The following is a 20458-nucleotide window of genomic DNA, read 5'->3' as shown; positions in this document are numbered from 1 at the left end:
ATAGGCGCAAAGACAGAACAAATGAATAGCATTACAATATTATATCATTTCTGACATGTCTGTGGTACCATACTGTAATATGGAATTACACAAAACTTAAGAGGTATTAATAATCCTCCTATAAGTCCACTGTTAGCACTGAGGAAAAGTTTTCAGCACTGAGAACAACCGGGGGTAAAGATCTCAGTCACAGGGATGAAAATGACTGAAGTTCGAACCGTACTGCTGGTTTCCATTTGTGCCCTTTTTAACTGGTGTTTCCTCTGCGGATGATTCCCTGCACATGTAGCCGTAGGGTAGTCATCTATACTAACCTATAGTGAGAAGCCAAACAAGACCTACAAATAAAAAGTCTACGTAAGCAAGGGAATTGTCTTTTTGGAGACACCCCTAAAAGGTGAAATTCTAGAAGTTGTAATATGTATGGTTTAGATCTAAAATGGCCCTCACAATCTCACGTTCTGGGGTGACTGAATTGTGGAGAAGTACAGCTGACTTGCTGTTAGAAAGTGTGTTCTAACGAGAAAAGGAAGGTCAGTGTGGGCGAGACTGGCGAGGGTCTGTCTCCCCTCCCAGTTCTTTCCTTGACTTGTTCTCTGCTTCTCCAGGGCCATGCCGGAGCAGGTTTGCTCTGCCAGACACTTCTACCACGCTGCTTCTGCTGGAGACAGCCAATCACATAAGGACTGAAACTTCTAAACATAAGTCAAAACAAACCTCTCCTCACTTAATTTGTTGATGTCAGGTACCACGTCCCAATGATGAAGACAGTGACGGAGACACATCATTAGTGTAAAAGTACATGCCCTGGTGACATCATCATTATACAAATCAGTGAAGAAAGGACAGATACGCTAACACTAGCCTTTCAATATCTGTGGCTCATGCACATACCCTCTCCTCTGTGGTCTCTTCTGCCTTTAAGTATTACTTCACCTCAACTTTCTATTTGTTAGAGTAAACTGAGGCACAGCGGAGCTCACTGAGACAGGCAGAGTTTAAGCAACGTGCTGGGACTTCTTCCTCCAATTGGGGCCCCTCCAGCTGCCAATCACCCACCAGCTTCCCCAGCCTCACCCCTCACTCTCCCTGTTTCTCCTGGACAACCCCGCATCCCACACCTTCCTGCACACACCCCACCTCTCTTCCCATTCCCCCCACACTGCTCTGGCCTCCGCTTTGGCCCTTCAACCCCTGCTGCCCAGCTCCCTCTCTGCAAGGTCGCGGGCGCAGAGGGCACTGTCCAGGTCCATGTTCCCTGCTCCCTCAGTGATCTCCAATTGCTCCTCACCTTGGATCCTTTCTGTCTGACTCCTGCAGCTATATCCAAGAGTTTCGATACCGAGCTCAAACCTATGCCCTTCTGTGGGATGATGAGGAAGGAGAACAGGCCCGGACCCTAGCCTGAGCATATGCCAATGACTGGGCCGGACCGGGCTCTTACTGGGGATGGTCCCCAGCTGTTCCCCAGGCCAGACGCCACTGGGACTTTAACCAAAGAGATGAGGAAGGAACCTACTCTGCTAAATAGGACAAGAAATTACATGATCACTTGCCTTGTGGAGGGACTAAAAAAAGCAGCCCACAAGTCAGTCAATTATGACAAACTTAAGGAGATTACTCAAAAAAAAAGGATTAAAAAAAAAAGGATGAAAATCTGGCTCAGTGTATGTCCCGAATGGCAACCACCCTAAGAAAATATACTACCCTCAATCCAGAAAGCCCAGAAGGACAACTGATTCTCAAAATGCATTTTACCACTCAATCTACTCCTGACATTGGCAAAGAAGCTCCAAAAAATTGAGACAGGCCCTCAAACCCCACAACAGGAATCAATTTCCCAGGCCTTCAAGATCTACAATAACCAAAATGAGGCTTCCTGCCAGCAATCCATCTCTGACTTGCAGTTACTTGCCTCCACTCTAAGAAACCCCAAACCCAAAGAGGATGCCAACAAAATGTCCAGGGGCACAAAGAGGGGATCCACCCTTATGGGACCGTTTTAAGTGTCAACAGTCAGGCCACTGGGCGAAAGAATGCCCAAACCCAGACCCCCTCCCAAGCCCTCATGTCCCATGAGTGGGGGTCCTCACTGCAAGTCAGACTGCACTGTGCAACCAGGATTGCTACGGGGGTCCCCTCCCAGGGCACCCCACAGGACAACCCGGTTCTCTCTGACCTCATGGGTTGGGCCTCTGATGACTGACAGTCTCAGATGCCCCCTGGACCATCATAGCTGCCAAACTTCGGGTAAATCTTAAGGTGGAAGGTAAGACCGTTTCGTTCCTAATGGACACAGGTGACCTATTCCACCCTCCCTTCTTTCCCAGGACAGCTCCTTTTGGCTGAGGTTTCTGTTGTGGGGACTGATGGCTCCATATCTTGGCCTCCCAAGACTCTCCCGTTCCTCTGTCCACTGCAAACCACATATTCTCCCATGCCTTCCTGGTCATCACAACCCACCCCATCCCACTCTTCAGGAGCCATCCTTTTATTTTATTTTATTCTTCTTCTGGTACCAGGAATTGAACTCACGACCTTGTGCTTGCCAGGCAGGCGCTGTGCCGCTGAGCTAAATCCCAGCCCTTCAGCAGCCATCTTAACAAACCTGTCCACTACCCTAACTATCCCCAGTACTACCCAATGCCCATCGCCTCCTGTTCTCCCCTCCTCACCCCCCATCCCATCCCACTCACATAGACGAAAGACAATGGGCACCTGCTTGGGAGACCAACTGCCTACCATTCACACACTGACACACCAGGCTCTTCCCTCACATCTCAAACCTTCCACATAGAGCCCACAACACACCTGCTGCATAGATGGCAGCTCTTGCAAAGAACAGCTGCTTCTGTGGCCAGGGTGGGATATGCTACAGTTACAATTGACACGGTAATTGACGCCCAAGCTCACCCCTACACCACCTCACCACAGGTCGAACTCATACACTGACCCCAGCCCTCACCCTAGGAAAAGAAAGCAGAGTTAATATCTACACAGACTCAAAATACTCTTTTCACATCCTTCACAACCATGCAGCAATATGGGCTGAAAGAGGATTTCTCACCACCAGGGGATCCCCTACCATTAATTCACACCTAATGAAGGCACTCCTGGGGGCAGCCCTCCTGCCTGCCCAGGCAGGAGTGATTCACTGTAAGGGACACCAAAAACCCACAGACCCATAACACAAGAAAACTCTTTTGCAAACCAGACAGCCAAGGGGGCAGGCTGCTGCCTCTGCCAGCACTCCACCTGTTCCACAGGGACAATACCTCTCCCTGACGGGCATCACCCCAACTATTCCACAGAAGAGCACTCGTAGTACCAGACACTCCCCACCTCAGAAGGATGGTTCCTTGACCAAGGAAAATATCTCCTTCTCACCTCCCAGACTCATCAGATTCTCTCCTCCCTCCATGACAGCTTTCACATACGTTACAAACCCCTCAGCCACTTACTTCAGCCTCTCACTTGAGCCCCCTCCTGGAAGGTTGCACTCAAATATCATCCCTTGACTTGATCTCTCCACCTCAGTCCAATCAGACAATGGGCCGGCTTTTACTGATCAAATAACCCAAAGGTCTCCGAGTCTCTCGGAGTAAACTGGACACTCCACACCTCCTACAGGACCAAATCCTCAGGAAGAGCAGAAAAAGCCAATAACTTAATTAAGGCCCAACTCATGAAGTTCTCCCTACATCTAAGAAGATATTACACATCCCTGCTCCCTATTCCCCTGCATCTCAGACTCAGGGAAGCTCCCCTCGAACCCACTGGCTATAACCCCTTCGAGCTGCTATACTGCCCTCCTTTCGTCTGGGCCCCTGTAGTACCCCAGAAGCCAACCCCTTGGGAGATGTCTTCCAAGGAGCCCGTGGCTTCTCCCTATCCATCTTTTCACTTTCCTACTCATCCTCCGCCTAGATTACTCCATGTGTGGCCATCTCCCCTTCCTAATCACATTCATGCCCCTTGCTCATATTCGCCCCAGGTCCGGCTTCAGTGGCACCAACTGACTGGAACACCACAAAAAGGTGCCTCTTATCAGGTGTCTTCCTTTTTTCATGAGACTGATACTTGTTCCCTTGTGCACTCTCAGGCACTATCCTCCCCTGCCACCTACACCCCAATGGCTCCATCTGAGCTATGCCTTGCCTGAGGGAGTTTTCTCACCATCACCTCCCTCCTGCTGATCAGGCTCCTAATTACCCTGCTATGCATCTTCTATCTCAGGCCCAGAATGACACATACGCCCCTGCCCCAACTACCCAGAGTCCAAATTTAGCCCTAGGCCCAGACAATCCCCTGAGCTACTCTCCCACCTCAATAAGACTATAAAGTTGGCCTAGTCCCTACTAAACCACTCCCAACCATGCTGGCACAAGTTGCTGGATTTGCCTCTCTGCTTTGACCTGGTTCACTGAGGGTACACTCATCCCCCTTCAACATGGGCCATGGCTGAGTCTGTCTGGTTTCCCACTTTTGAGGCACACTGGGTTACTGAAGCCTACAGGACGCCATCCTCATGGGCCCCAGCACACCAAAACGCCATCACATTACAGGACCAATAGCCACAGACACAAAAATCTTTTCACAGGCCACCATACGCCTCTGTAGAAGGGGCTCCCCAGGAGTACCCCTACGATACTTACTTCCCTCTAAATGCAACTTTACACTTTCACTGTCCCCATGACCACAAGAACACAACACTTGACTCAGTCCAATTCAGAATGTCAGGACCCCCAAGCATAGAAACAAACAAATTCATAAATGTAAACTCTTGGTTCTGCTCACCTCCCCCAACTTCCACATTTCAAATTTCCACAGTGGTCTATTCCAGCAGCTCACCCATACTTGCTGGCCAAACACCACACTGGGACACCACCCCTACCCAATTCCTCCTACTGCCCAACCTAAAGAACTGCTCCCAATGGCTTGTTGACAAGGTAAGATTTATCTTACACTGGCAGGATAAAACCCCAAGGTGCCACCCAAAAGGACCGTCCAGGCTCAGCTCTCCTTTTATGGGGGCTGTACTTGCCACCATCATGGGACAATGGCAAAAAGAGGATTCTAACATAAAAACACTTAAATAATGCATGTTTTCTGCCTAAACACATCCAGGGTTTTCTGGCTTTGTGGAACCTCCACTTATCTGTCTGCCCACAAACTGGACTGGAACATGTACCCTGGTATTCCTGGCCCTCAAAATACATATAGCCCCTAGGCAAATTGAGCTCCCGCTCCCTGTGCAGACCCCTCTCAGATGATGCCCATAAGCCCCAATACTCATACCCCTACTGGTAGGCCTTGGAGTCTCTGCAGGCATGGGGACAGGAGTTGCAGGGGTAGCTGTCTCCACCACAGTCCTCTAACAGCTTTCAGAACAAATGTCTGAGGGGCTTGGAAAGATTTCCAATTATACCCTGGCCTTACAAAAAAAAGTAGATTCCCCACCTGGGGTGGCCCTCCAGAACTGCCACACCCTGGATCTACTCACTGCAGAAAAAGGGGGCACCTGCATCTTCCTCAGAGGGGAATGCTGCTTCTATGTCAACAGGTCAGATTCTACTCATCAGACAGTCCAGAGTCTCTGGGACCAAGCTGCCAGACTCAAAGAACAGGCAAAGGGTGGCTTCACTATGGGTTAAGGTAAAGGTCTTTTCCAAACAGGTTGGACATCCAGGCTTCTCCCCATATTCAGGCCCCTGGTCCCAGTCTTTCTGCCGTTATTGTTTGGACTTTGTATAGTTAGACTCTTAACAGATTTCATCCAAGGACAGATCTGATCCATAACATCCAGACAGCTTTGACTGACAGCCCATTATACCACTGTTCCACATGAATTCCAAGCTGACCTGTAGCAAGAACCAAAGATCATCATGTTCCTAGAACGCTGTCGCCTCACCTGGATCCAATACCCTGTCAATTTGCCACCAGCTCAGCCCCTCTCCCTCTCATTTTTTCTGTCTCTCTTTTCTAGGATGCCTATGCAGCCCCCAGTCACACCTAAAGAAGTCCTGAGAAGCTATACTCCCTAACCCTCTTCTTTTTCTATAACACAACAGACAGGAACGTCAGGTCTCTGAACCAGACCCCCAACCAGCTAGGAGAGAAAAACCTGTTATTCACACCTGTAGGTGCACAGCATTAACAGGAAGTTACCAGCTTCCCCTCGCAGCTCAACCTGCAGAGAGTGATTCTGAGAAAAACCACAAGAGACATGTTGTGCCCACCAGCACCCTCCTGTACCCAACACTGCCCTGTCTATCAGCCAGCCCCAGGCCCCCTACTCAGAGACCCCAAATTTTGTACCCCCGTCAGTAGTGTCTCCTCCCGCACCTAAACTCTCCTATAAAACATGCTCTCACCCCTTGGTTGGGGCCAATGGTCTTTTTCACCTTGGCCCGATTGTGCCCAGTCTGCAATAGACTGTGGCATGTTGCTTAAACTCTGCCTGCCTTGGTGGTCTTGCACAGGAGGATTGCCATGAGTTTGAGACCAGCTCAGTATACACAGTGAGTTCAAGGTCAGCCTGAATTACATAGCAAGGCCCTGTCTCAAAAGTAACAAGAACAAAAAAATAAAATAAAAGTAAATGTACCAACTCTGCACTTAAGAAATGTAAATAATCTGTATTGCAAACATGTGCTAAAAAAAAAAATTAAAAGTCAGTAAACCTGTATCTTAGGACTTTCTTGAAGTTTAAATGAGGAGACTTATTGGAAAATAGTAGGCAAATGGTGTGACTTTCTTTCCTCATAACTTTTCTTCAAGAGGAAAAAAAAAATATGCATTTTCCTTTGGAAACATTCATTTCAAAAATTAGTATCTTTAAATAATTTTGTCTTTTATGTTTTCAAAATTGAGCCAACACAAACAAAAACATACAAACACCTTAGCTTTCCTTTCCCTGTCAGCTGGAGTATCTGTCCAGACTGATCGGTCTCCGGATTTGTCTTCAGCTCTTCTTTTAAAGGTCCTTGGCCCAAGACCAAAGTCTTTCATTTCTGGAGGAAGCTCAGTCATCCATGATTCTCTTACAATTGGTTTAGATGAAGCCTTTACGAGAAATAAAAAAGTTTAAAACACACATGTTTTATACATATAATAAATAAATATGGTACAAACAACTGTATTTCTCATTTGGGGTTTTAAATTTACTTAAGACTTTAACAGAAAGGACTGATGTTTTAAGCATTATAGTTGTCATATCCTTTCACCCAATTTGTTATTCTTTTGACTATCTTTTGCCATACGGAATACTTTTAGCAGACAAATTTGCTGATCTTTTCCTTTACAGTTTCTGGATTATATAACTCCTAAATTAATATGTATATATGTATACATATATAAACGGGTGTGGTGGTGCATGCCATCACTCTGGAGGCTGAGGTAAGAGGACAGGCACAAGTTCAAGGACAGCCACAAGTTCAAGGCCAGCCTGGACCACATAGTGAGTTCAAGGTCAGCATGAACTACATAGGAAGACTCTTATCTCCAAAAACAAAACAAAAAACAAACACAATACCAAGAAAGACAATGCATATATATATTGAAAACTTGAAAATAAGTACACGTACCTCTAAATTTTAGAAGTAAACATCAAAATATATGTAAAGATATGTAATAGATACATATATTAATGTTTATTTCTAATATATAGATCTTTTTAGCCAATTTAGTTTATTTCTTAAAATGTCTTTAAAAAACTTACATCATCTCCTTTAGTTAGTTTTTCTTTCATCCTCTGAGCTCTTTTTTCAAACTCTGTTGTTACACTAGAGTTAACTGGCCCCTTGGCAGGCATTGGCCCAACAATGTCCTCATCTTCACTGCTATCTGTTTCCTTCTAAAACAAGAAACGACCTTTAATCCAATAGAGTTACAAGTTACGTAAGAATGATCCTAATGTACTTAAAAGGAAATGGATTACCCATAGACAATAAAACAAAACAAAACAAAAAATAAACAATACATTTATTGCTGGCTTGTCAGCGAGCAGTGAAGAGCCTTTTCCTGCCTTCTTAGAGTGCACGGTAGACAACAAATTCATAGCACACAGACTGTTTCATCTCTCCTCCTATGTTAAGGTGGATATTATTAAGTTATTTTAGCTATCCTCCTGATGGGACACAGATGTGGCTTTGGAAGCCTTAACACAGAATTCCTGGTACTTATTACCAACTGGACAGTGGTTATACACTTGAAATAATTCTATTAGACCAAAATCTGATTTTATGGACCCACATTCTTGTGGAAAGAGGACAAAAAAACAAAGGAGGTTCTTAAAATCATAAGAACTAGTAAAATCAGTGCTATCTATAGTGTTGATAAATACTATGGAGAAAATTAAAGAAAGGAAGGAGACAACAGTAAAAGAAAGAGTAAATTTAAGTTAGGAGGTTAGAGATGAACTCATTGGAAAGGTCATATTCTAGTACCCGCCCCCCGCAAAAAAAAACCTTGAAGGTCTTAGAGGTCAGCCTTGTAGACATCTAGCAGAAGATCATTTTGGACAGACTTAGATAGCAGGCATAAAAGCTCGGTAGTAGGGGCTGGCCTGGTGTACTTGCAGAGGAATGGCAAAGAGCCCAGTGTGGTTGTACTAAAGCAAAAGAAAAATCAGAGCTAATGGAGACCTGTAAAGACTCCAAATTTTTTGGAGGAGAATTTGATGGTTTGGAGGGTTACTAACATGACCTGACTTTTGTCTCATGCAGACCTTTCTAGCGGCTATATTAAGAAGAGGCAGAAGAGGGCAAGGGCTAACTGAAGTCTGAAGACCAATCAAATAGATGGAATATTAGGTCTCTCGGGCCAGGCTGGACCCAGAATGGTTGGACTGTGGATGTCTCCCAAAGGACAGAAACAACGGTTTGCTGACAAGACTCACTGCTATGACCATCTGCCTCACACACTTCAGGTGCTCTAGAAACATTCATGGAAGAGAGAGTAGTAACTATGAAGTCCACGCTCTTAACCACTTCCCTGTATTTACTTTCAGTGACCTCAGTGTAACCAGTGAATATCCAGTGATGAGTAGGGAGGGGTCTCCTGATTATAACAATTCACTTGTAGAAAGGCATTGCAGCATAATGGACTATATGCTTCAAAGTCATAAAAACTCTATGTGAGTCGCAGTTCTGATAAGTAAGAACTGTAAATTTGGGTGAGATACCCTTTCCTTTAGTCTTTTACATCTGTAAGATTCAAACAATATGTATTTTACGAGGCTGTGGAGAAGATAAAAATAACACCCATATATGGAGAAAATGTATTTCAAATGGCAAAGTATTCTATAAATCTCAGTTACTATTAGGGAAGAAAATAGCTTTCATCTTTTACTCCAAAATCATATGATCTATCTCTTCATGAAAACTACCTATCCACTCGTGCATTTGTTCTATATAGGTACTAGAGCTGGGTTAATTTAAAGGTAAAGGATATTACTAGAAAAGCTCCTCATAGATGAACATGGTAGCACAAACCTGTAATTTCAGCACTCTGGGAGGGTGAGGCAAGACTGTGAGTTTGACCCCACTTAGTGATTTAATGAGACCTAGTATCAAAATAAAAAAAGAAAAGGGCTGGGGATGTAGCTCAGCAGAAAGGCCCTGGGTTCAGTCCCCAGTATCACAAAACCAACCTCATCAGTTTTTATTCCTCTAGCTCAAATCACAATAATTCCTTAAGCATTATGTTCCACTTTTCTTACACTTTCAAGCCTCTCTTTAAAAATAAGCAGCATGCCAGGGATGGTGGTGCACACCTGTAACCTCAGCACTTGGGAGGCTGAGGCAGGAAGATCACCCTGAGTTCAAGGCCAGTCTGGGCTACAAAGTGAGTTTAAGACCAGCCTAAACTACATAGCAAGAAGACCTTGTCTCAAAAAACCAAACCAAACCAAACCAAACCAAAACAAAACCCAAAACGTCTTAGTATAATCAATCTTGGTTTTTTACTAACACAATCTCTTATGAACAGCTTTTGATTTTATCTATGTTATAATCTTAAATCACTCTTAATATAACTGAAGGGCCTTGGATGTAGATCAGCAACACAGTGCCCGCCAGGCAAGTACAAGGCCTTGGGTTCGATTCTCAGTACAAAACAAACAAACAAACAAATCATTTAGTCAAGTGACTACAGTTATCACTAAAGTTCTTAATATGTCGCATCTTATTCTTTACATGAACATTTTCCAAACCTGAGAGTTGAAGTGTGATGATACTTGTCCTGGATCTCTGCTTTTGTCACTTTTCTGGGTAGATTTAATGAAACCAGGGGGCAATGCAGGACCTATTATAGGCCTGAAAAATAACATGTACCTTTATCATCCTCCGTGCCTTTAAAAGCAGCTTTCAGAATAACAGTTCACAACAATCATAAAGTCAATAACTTTATGTTGAAAATGAGAATTTAACAAATCATTTTTACTACTTTTGCATATTTTTTTACTAGGTATCTTAAACATAATTTTTGCATTTTAAACTATCTGTTAGTCAATCAGATACTAAACCAGTAATTCTCAATCTTTGTGACAATCATGTGTGCCTAAAAGAAATGTACTAAGTAAAAATGATAATTTAGAAAGTCCTTATGATGTATTAAAACTTGTACAGGTCTTTTTCTATTTTGTGCTTTGACTTTACTTTGATGTTCACTGTTCACTGAAAAATACTTTGGGGCATTATAAGTATAGTAATATAAGACAGTTCATGAATAGTTCAGTTCACAGATAGAAACATGTGAGAAAATTGTGCTTCTGTTCATGAACTCCACATCAGGTGACAAACATGACCACAGCCATCTTTCCCAGAATCGTGGAACAAACCGAGTTCATGACCCAAGGTATCACTGTAGTCAGAACATCTTAAGGAGAAAGTGAGGTCTTCCAAGGACATATGCAGTATATGCATACAACACGTGTCACTAATTGGTGCTGTACTTACCACAGTGACATACAAGTTTATCCAGTGCTCTACTAATCCAGCGACAACGTGGAAGTGTAGAAGAACACAGCTAATTCATTGAGACCCATAGGAGGACCAAAATGTACTGAGGTAAGCACATTTCAACTGGTACACCTTTCTGTTTTTTTAAAACAACCTGGTCAGTGTGAGTCATTCCATTTTGAACAAAACTAGTACCAAAGGTCAACACACCCAGTAAGTGGCTGAGCTAGGGTTTAAGCCTTGGCCTCCCTGTTGCCAAAGTTCATTTTCTTTTTCTTTTTTTTTGTACCAGCAATCGAACTCATGACCTTGAGCTTGCTGGCAGGTGTTGTGTTGCTGAGCTATATCCCTCGCCAAAGTTCACTTTCTTTCCAATTGCCTGATTGTCACGTTGAGGAAGCTGTCATTAGCTCAAAGGAGAGAAGTGCCTGAATTATGAGCCTGACTGTGTATAGAGAAAAAATAAAAGAGAAAATGTACTTTCTACTCTTTTCAATACTTCTCAATTTCTCCATCCTTGCTTCTCCGTACTAGTGTTTGTCATTATGCCAGTGTTAGCAACCCAGATGGTACTGAAGCCCTAAGCTGAATTTACCAAGTTGAAATGTGTTCAATTAGTGCCTCACAGACAAGGTTCCTGGCAGAGGAGAGACAGTGCTAAGGGAAAGTCTGGGTTCTGATCCTGACCATTTAATAACCTCCTCTCTCACTTCATAAAGCCTTTCTGAGCACAAAAACGTTGCATTTGAAAGATGGGGAAGTTTGGCATTGCTAGAAAGGCCCAGTTAGTTATAATGCTATGAGGAATCACAGTATGGATTTTTCCTGAGCACAATTACTAGCAGAGATACAAATGAAATTACTGTTCAATTTTCTTGCCTCAGGAGATTCACGGAGGAAAAACTAGCGGTATAAAAAATCTTAAATATAGTAAATATGATATAACCATGGAACACTACACTTGCATAAGAATTTTTGACTCTAAAATATGCTATTTTTTTTTCTTTTTGAGACAGGGTCTCGTTATGCAGTTCAGGCTGGCCTTGAGCTCACTTTGTAGCCTAAGCTGGTCTTGAACTCGAAATGCTCCTCCTGCCTCAGCCTCCTGAGTGCTGGGATTACAGGCGTGCACCACCAAGCCCGGCTGGTTAAAATATGCTATTAAGTATATTTTAAATCACACCTAGATTTAATTATTGGCAAAATGTAATTCTCAAGAAAGAAACTGCTGCAGAAGTGTTTAGAATTTTATACTTTGAAATATTTGCATATATAGAATTAGATATCTTGGGGATAGTACTTAAATCTAAACATGAAATTTATTTGTATACTCCCTTATGCATATAGCTTGAAGATAATTTTATGCAATATTTTAATTTTGTGCATGAAACAAAATTTGTATACGTGGAACCCTCAGACTTTGTGATACCATGTTGGTGCTTAAAAGGTTTGGATTTTGGAACATTTTTGGATTTCGGATTAGAGATGTTCCAACTGTAATGTGTTTTCTTGAAAGAAATGTTATACCCTAAAGGTCAGTAACTTCCTATTCAGGGATAGATAGTAACTTTTAGGCTTTGAGGGCCACATTTGGGTCTCGATGGCTTATTTGTCTGTATTTTTGCATCAATTTAAAAACACAAAAATCATTCTTAGGTTAGGGACCATACCAAAAAAAAAACTGTTTCTAAAAGAATTTGAGTTACATGAAAATTAAGACTTATGAAACATAATTATAAATTCTGAATACAAATAAATATGCATTCTTCTACTTGTTCTTGCATACTGGTATATAGTGTTATGAGTTACCAACTGTTTAGTATGTAATTTTATACTTGGTATTTAAAATTTTTATAATTCTGAAAAGACAGGAACCAATATTTATTATACACTTACTCTGTGGCACACAGCAATAAGATACACAAGTGTGTGCATACAAATAGGAAATCTCAACCATCACAACAATTTTGGAGGGTATATGTCACTATTCCAGTTTAAAAATGACAAATGTGAGATTCAGAGAAGTTAGCCAAACTATATATTAAGATTTTTCTCTTCTACAAATACATAATTAAGAAAACAAGTGAATTAGAAGTCCAAACCTCAGGATTCAAATTCTAGGTCTACTACTTACAATGCATGCCACTTTAACTGTTTCAACAGGAAAATATAGAGGAACATTCCACCTCATTTACCATCAAACACTTTTAGAGTATCAAATAAGAAATGAAACAGTTTTTTTATAATCTGTAAGTACCATAAGCATATAAATACTTTTATTATAAGGAACAACCATTTTCCCTATAAACAATCAATTTCAAGTGTATGAAATATACAAATTAAAAAACTTTAGATAAATGAACTAAGACACATTGGTTGAAATTTTTTTCTTAAGAGTAGGAAGAATTTATTGAGACAAAGAAAGCTTCTGTCTGAGAGGGACAAAAGGGAGCCCAGAAATTAAGTTGCCCTGGTTGAAGTATTTTAAAGACTGGCCAGAAATATTATAGGTTATCACCTTGGAGGAGAATCATCCTGCTTTTTAAATCCAGGAGGAAGGGCAGGTCCAAAAAATCCATCATCATCATCATCATCATCCTGATTTCTCTTCTGTTTTCTGAAAATAACAATAAAAATTTATGCACACATGTCAAATTTTTTTCACAAAGAGAAATTTTTGTTGTTGTTGTTGTTTTTTGAGACAGGGTCTCACTGTTCAGGCTGCCCCTGAGCTCACTTTGTAGCCCAGGGTGGCCTTGCATTTGAGGCAATCCTACTGCCTCAGCCTTCCAAGTGCTAGGATTACAGATGTGCGCCACCACACCCAGCACAAAGAGAAATTTTAAAGGAAGCATTAATTTTAACCACTTGTATAAATACTAAAACAATAAATTATCCTTGTTAAATAAGAAAAAAATATATGCTACAATTGCTCTTAATCTTTTTCTGGAATTTATTTTTGACCTAAAATAGAGATTGATTAGTTTCTCAAAGCAGTAATATAATGGTATTCCATGTTTTCTGCAGTAATAAAGATTCCATTAAACACATTTTTGAATGTATTTGCTTCTCAATGAAAAGTGTTTGAGTTAGCTTGTATTCTCATTTAAGTCAGGGTTGTAAATTGCTCTTTCTGTCTCATACTCTTTAAAATGCTTAAAATAAGCTGGGTGTGGTGGTACAGGCCTGTAACCCCAGCACTCAGGAGGCTGAGGCAGGAGGATCCTTTTGAGTATGAGACCAGCCTGGGCTACAAAGTGAGCTCAAGGCTAGCCTGAACTGCATAGCAAGACCCTGTCTCAAAAAGACCAAAAAAAAAAAAAAAAAAAAAGCATAAAATAACTTATTAATAATATACAAAGACTCAAGTTCTTTTCTCTTTTTCTTGAGATAGGATCTTGCTACACAGGTCAGGTTCACCTTAAACTCACTATGTAGCCCACGCTAGCCTTGAACTCACAGCAATCCTTCTGTTTCAGCCTCCTGAGTGCTGGGATTACAGGTGTGTATCACCATGCCCAGCTCAACTTCTTATTTACATGGATTCATCATGACTAAAGTTAGATAAAAGTGAAATCATTCATTTATTTAAACAAAACATCCACTGCATATATAACTATAAAAAGAAATTCTATAGTTTAGAATATTTATTTCAATAAAACCTTAAGGAAAAGTCCTTTATATAAGAATTTTACTGAAATACTAAGTAGCTCCACAGCTATATGTGACTAGAATAAACTTCTTTGTAAAAAAATACAGCTCATAATGAAAGGCCATATTAAATGATTTCTTCCTGTGCTGTATAAATCCAAATATGACAACCCCTTACTAGCTATCTGTTCCAGCCAACTCACACCTGTTGGAAGTTGGCTTATTACATAAGTGACTTACTTTGTAGATGGACCAGTGTCATCTTCTTCTGATTCTTGATTTCCTTCTTCATATAAAGAACTACTGTCCTCGTCACTATCTGATGAATCTGAACTACTGCTTTTATAATTAGGGGGCAGAGCAGGTCCTGCAACTAAAGAAGATTTGTTGTATGTAATAATGAGCCACAACTATTTTATTGAGTGCTCCTTGCATATATTTTTCACTTTTTTCCTGCATTTCACAGTACTTATGGATTTTTCGGGCCAGGGATATAGCTTAGCAGCACAGCACCTGCCTGGCAAGCACAAGGTCGTGAGTTTGATTCCTGGTACCGAAAAAACAAAACAAACAAACAAACAAACCAACAAACCACAGTACTTAACAGATTTTTAATTCCACTCACTAGTGATTTGTATACATTGGTTTAGTCTTTCCAACTCCAGGAAGGCAGAAATCATATCTTATACCATCTTTTTTAAAAAAATTCCCAAATCTCAGTAGCTAAACTTAGAACAATAACAAACAAAAGAACCAAAATGATTGTAAAACTAAACATGAAAGCTGAAATTATACTTTTAGAAGAAAATGGAACAGTTTCACAATCTTGGAGAAGACAAAGATTCTTTCAATTGGATAAAAAATTCCCAATGCAAAAGGGAAAAAAAATTAAGAAACAAAATACCAAAATTAAAAACTTTTGTTCATGAAAACTTACTAAAGAGAGAGTGAAAAAGCAATCATAGAATTAGAGAAAAGATATTTTAAAATGTATCTAAAAAGATGTTTTTAGACTATCTAAATAACAAGTCAATAGAACAAAGGAAATGATAAGCAAAAGACTCCAATGTGACACATTTAAACAATCACAAAATATGACTTTTTTTTTTTTTTTGGTACTGGGAATCGAACTCAGGACCTTGCGTTTGCCAAGCAAGGCACTGTACCAGGGAGCTATATTCCCAGCCTCATCACAAAACATGTAAAGGTGATCAATTTCATTTTTCCCTGGGGAAATGCAAATTAAAACTACTGAGAGGTATCAAGTATAACATATATTAAAAAGACCAAAAAAACCTAAGTATTACAGAGAATGCAGAACAATCGAAATTCTTATACATGCTGAGAACTTAGTAAATTGGTAGTACTTACAAGGTGGAAGTACATAAAACATGTATAACAATGTAAAGCAGCACTTTTTGTTTGTTTGTTTGTTTTGTTTTTTCCAGTACTGGGAATCGAACTCAGGACCTCCTGCTTGCCAAGCAGGTGCTGTGCCACTGAGCTAAATCCCTAGCTCCCAAGTAGCACTTTTTGTAATAGCCAAAAAATGTAAACTACTCAAACAGCCACCAATAATAAAATGGATGCATTGTTAGAACAATTATCCAATGGAATTCACTCACATTTTTCTTTAATTTTAGTGTGATGGAAAGTACTTTGCTAAAATACGGTTTTATTTATTTTATTTATTTTTTGGTACCGGGAATCGAACTCAGGACCTTGTGGTTGCCAGGCAGGCGCTTATGCCACTGAGCTGTATCCCCGGCCCTACTCTGCTAAAATAAAAGTAATATTTTACAGTGGTTATAATAGAAATGAGATGTGGAAGAAACCCTCTAGTGAAAACATGGTTCTTGGATAGTCAAAGAAAGAAAATTTGATTCAGGAAGAGCTGGGATATTCTTTCAGTTTAACTCTTTTCCAACTACAGTGTCAGACCCAGTCTACACATTAGCACAAACAAAGCAGATAAATATGTACGAAGGAGTCTGGGAAGCATTAGTTTTGTACATAGGAAGGGCCTATTCCGTGTCAAGGTAGACGAGCACAAAAGTCCATAGTGAAATCATTCAAATTGAACGTATTAAATATACAATGTAATTTTAAAATGGGTAACCCCGAGGGTAAAGAGAAGGGTGTAACAAACACTTCAGAGAGTTTAGATGGGACACTTGGGCCCTAAAGGACTGATAGGATTTTGTCAAGTGCGTCTAGAAGTGCAACCAGAGGCCAGAAGGCCAGCGCTGAGGAAGTGCGCAGAAACCGCGGGACTTGTTGAGCAATGGGCTGTGTCTCAGGTGCAAGGACAGAATGAGATGCTAGGAAAGCACGTGGGCGACTGGAGGGAACAGGGTCTTCCGCAAGGTCTTGTAAGTCAGAACGCAGTACCGGTCAGAGGCTGAGAGAGCTACTTCGTTCTAATTTGGGCCCCACTAACAACTAGCTGGGTCACCTGGAGAGCTGTCTGGGCCTTGGCGACCCGGTATGTAACACGGAAATAATAATCTTTTTCTTGTACAGACGCTGGTAAAATTAAACGATTGAATGTGTGTTGTCCAATTTGCACCGAGTCCGGCTCATATTAGCACCAAATGGGAATCAACCGTTATAAGGATTATCAGGCCAAAACTAGGTTTCTGAGGCGCCTCCTCCCTACTGCCACGGCTTAGGTGGGTGAGTTAGCTCGAGTCTGGCCGCACCCACTCTCCACGCCTCGGTCCTCGTAGTCCCCAGACCTCTTCCTCTTAAGAGAAGGGCCGGCCAGAGGAGGGCGGGTGGGCCTGGTGGACAGGGACACGCCTTCGTTTACCCGGACTCGGGTCCCGCTCCTCTTCCTCTGCTGTCCCGCGGTTCTTGAAGCCAGGCGGCAGTGCCGGCCCGATCAGGTCCCTCGCCATCCGCGGTGGCAAACACTGGTCACGCTTACAAAGCTAAGCGCCCAAGTCAGAGCTAAAACACTTGATCTCGAGGTGCAGCGAATGCGGGAGTTTTTCCGGCGCTGATCGATGACGCATCCGTCTGTGGTTGGCCGAGCCGTGTGATCCGCAGAAACGGAAGTGACGTCTAAGCCGTGTTACACAGTCGCACGTTGGGCTTCCTATCTGGAGAGCGGCATGGCAGCACAGGCTAGTGACTCCGGGACTCCTGCTGGGTGGCTTCCCGCCTCCGATCTGGGGAACCTACATAACACCACTCCGCGGCCTGACAGTTGGACACTATGGGCCATGCTACCACCACCGCCACCTCCTTCGTCGTCTCCCCCAGCGGCCGGGTCAGAGCCTTTCACTGTCGCGCAGTCTCCCGTGGAGGTGCAGTCTCTGTCCGGGGCGCCGCCTCCTTTCGACGCCCAGATTCTTCCTGGGACGCAGCCCCCCTTCGACACCCAATCCTCCCTTGATTCTCAGCCTCAGCCCAGCGGTTTTCCTTGTAATTTCCAGGCCTCGACGTCATGGTACTGGGGACAGCAGCCTGATAGTTTCCTTCGATATCAGAAGCCCCACAACCCTCGAGGTAGGCGGTTGTTCCTCGCAGTGTCACCTCTGTACCTTCCAGTTCTTCCCCTCTACCCATTTCTCCCTTTCCTGCCTCCACTCTGCCCTGCACTCTTTTTTTTTTTTTTTTTTGGTTTTTCTCCGATACCGGGAACCGAACTCACGACCTTGCGCTTGCCAGGCAGGCGCTTTGCCACTGAGCTAAATCCCCAGCCCTGCCCTGCACTCGTGAAGTCTGGTAATGTCTCACGATATATCCTACTGGAATGTTCCTCCTGCCTACTCATTAAATATAGTTGTTATTTATTGAGTTCCCGCTGTATGCCAGGCTCTAAGAATATAACAGTGAGTAACACAGAAATCGTTATTTTTATGTAGCTTAACATCTCTGTAGTGCAGAAAGAAGGACAGTAAGCAAAGTTGTTTATTAGAAGGTAATCAATGCTGAGGGCTGGGGATTTAGCTCAGCGGCACAGCACCTGCCTGGCAAACGCAACATCGTGAATTCAATTCCCGGTACCGGAAACCCTCCCTCCCGGCAAAAAAAAAAAAAAAATAGAAGGTAGTCAATGCTGTGGAGAGGTAAAGAATAACTTCAGGGTTTTTGTTGTTGTTGTTGTTGTTGTTGTTGGTTGTTTGTTTTTGTGAGGCAGGGTCTCGCTTTGTATTTCATGCGGGCCATGAACTCACTATGTAGTCCAGGCTGGCCGCGATCTCACGACAGTCCTGCCTCAGCCTCCCAAGTGCTGGGATTACAGGCATGTGCCCCCCATGTCCGACATAACTGCAGTTTTAAATGGCATTATCTCTCCAGGAAAGAGACATTTGAGCAAAGTTTCAGAGTGGAGGATCAGAACTATATACTTACATCTGGGTGACTAGTGATCAGGACTGAAGGAAGTGCAAATGCAAAGGCTTTGAGGCAGGAGCTACAGTATACATCGAAAGTGGCCAGAAAAGACGGAGCCTGGGTTACAGTTACAGATGACTGGGGAAGAGGGCAGCCTTGCTGGGTTATTTCAGATCATGGGGTTTTGACCTTCATTCCTGTGAGATGGGTAGTGCAGGAGAGTGACATGATCCAGTCTATGTTTTGATGGAAATAAGGTGACAGCTGATGGGAACTGACTGAAAGCCAGGCCAGTTAGGAAGCTGTTGCAGTTCTAGTGAGCACTTGGACCAGGGTGGGGATCTGGGGGTGATGAGAAGTAGTCAGATTCTAGATACAGCTTAAAGATAGGGTCAAAATGATTTGTTGAAAGATAGGATGTGAAATAAGAGATTAAAGAGGAGAAAAGGATAACTTGAAGTTTTTGCCAAACAACTGGAAGGATGGAGTTGTAGTTAACAGATACAGGAAAGAGATGTGGGTGAAGCAGATTTGGAAGATCAGGAGTTGAGTGTAAAATATATCACATCAAGTAGAGATGGTGAAAAGGCTGTTATGAGTCTACTTTCAGAAGAAATAAGTCACAGGATTTTCCACTTAAAACCATTATCCAACTCTGTTTAAGATCTTGTTTATGTTAAATCGAATTCAAATAGTGTTTACTATGTACCAGATGCCAGGAATGTGAGTTTGATGGAGTCAAATGAGATAGGTTTATAAGAATAAATCATAGTACAGTGTCATAAGTGATAGAAACATGTAAAAGGTAACTATGTTATGCAGAGGAATTGGGAGAAAACTTTCGCAAGAAATGTCTTGGGATATTTTTAGAATTTTGGGAGGGATACTTTTTAGGCACAGGCAAAAAAATGTCAGTACAAAATGAGTTTTGGAGATTGCAGTGTTCTGGGGCGACTGAAGCAGAATATGTAAAAGGATAGGAGAAGGATAGGATGAGAAAATAAACTGGAGTCTCATTGGAAGATTCTAGGAAGCCATTCGCAGTTTGTGAGCCAAGTTGTGCCATGATTGAAGAATTATTTTTGTGGTACAGTTGTGCAGAGTCCACTGGAAGACGGGGTTTCGGGACTGAAAGACAATCTGGGAGGTGGCACAGTAACCTATGAAAGAGTAGAGTTTCTTGAGTTGGGTGATGGCAATGAGAATGGACAGATGTGATGAGATTTAAGAGATATATTTCACAAGGTTCTATTTTCCTGGTATGAAAGGTCAGGGATAGAGATTTTACTAGTTAGATTTATAATGTTTGAAATAGCTGAAGAAATTTCATCTGGAGATTGTCCATTGTATTTAGACACCAAAAGCGTTTGTGGATATGTGATCTCACCAGTGTTTATTTGAAAAATACTTAAAACTAGTAATAATCTTTGCTAATATGTTTTTGTTTGTTTGTTTTTGTCTTTCTGAGACTTGAATTACACAGTTCAAGCTGGCCTTGAGCT

At 42.2% G+C, this 20458-nt stretch overlaps 2 protein-coding genes across 3 annotated transcripts in view; one reads left to right on the top strand and one right to left on the bottom strand.

Moving 5' to 3' along the window:
- The window catches only part of Gpalpp1 (GPALPP motifs containing 1), a 30680-nt gene extending 13081 nt beyond the window's left edge, over positions 1-17599 (bottom strand). Inside the window, exons 1-6 of one of the 2 annotated variants that reach the window (XM_005409079.2) lie at positions 17425-17599; positions 14853-14985; positions 13480-13578; positions 10214-10316; positions 7721-7855; positions 6901-7065 (exon numbers count right to left, since the gene is read on the bottom strand). In XM_005409079.2, coding sequence (XP_005409136.1) covers positions 6901-7065; positions 7721-7855; positions 10214-10316; positions 13480-13578; positions 14853-14985; positions 17425-17512 — 723 coding nt within the window. In that variant the 5' untranslated portion in view covers positions 17513-17599. The remainder of the gene's footprint in view (positions 1-6900; positions 7066-7720; positions 7856-10213; positions 10317-13479; positions 13579-14852; positions 14986-17424) is intronic. The other variant, XM_005409080.2, reaches the window with a different exon arrangement.
- Positions 17600-17676: 77 nt separating this feature from the next.
- Nufip1 (nuclear fragile X mental retardation protein interacting protein 1) overlaps positions 17677-20458 on the top strand; it is a 40352-nt gene continuing 37570 nt past the window's right edge. The window contains exon 1 of the mRNA XM_005409078.2: positions 17677-18125. Within this exon, the coding sequence (XP_005409135.1) occupies positions 17729-18125 (397 nt within the window). The 5' untranslated portion in view covers positions 17677-17728. The remainder of the gene's footprint in view (positions 18126-20458) is intronic.

The sequence above is a fragment of the Chinchilla lanigera genome, unplaced genomic scaffold, assembly GCF_000276665.1.
Source record: "Chinchilla lanigera isolate Chin_1 unplaced genomic scaffold, ChiLan1.0 scaffold00117, whole genome shotgun sequence".
Classification (NCBI taxonomy): Eukaryota; Metazoa; Chordata; class Mammalia; order Rodentia; family Chinchillidae; genus Chinchilla; species Chinchilla lanigera.
The sequence above is the reverse complement of the archived record's forward strand: the minus strand, read 5'-3'. Positions and strand labels throughout refer to the sequence as shown.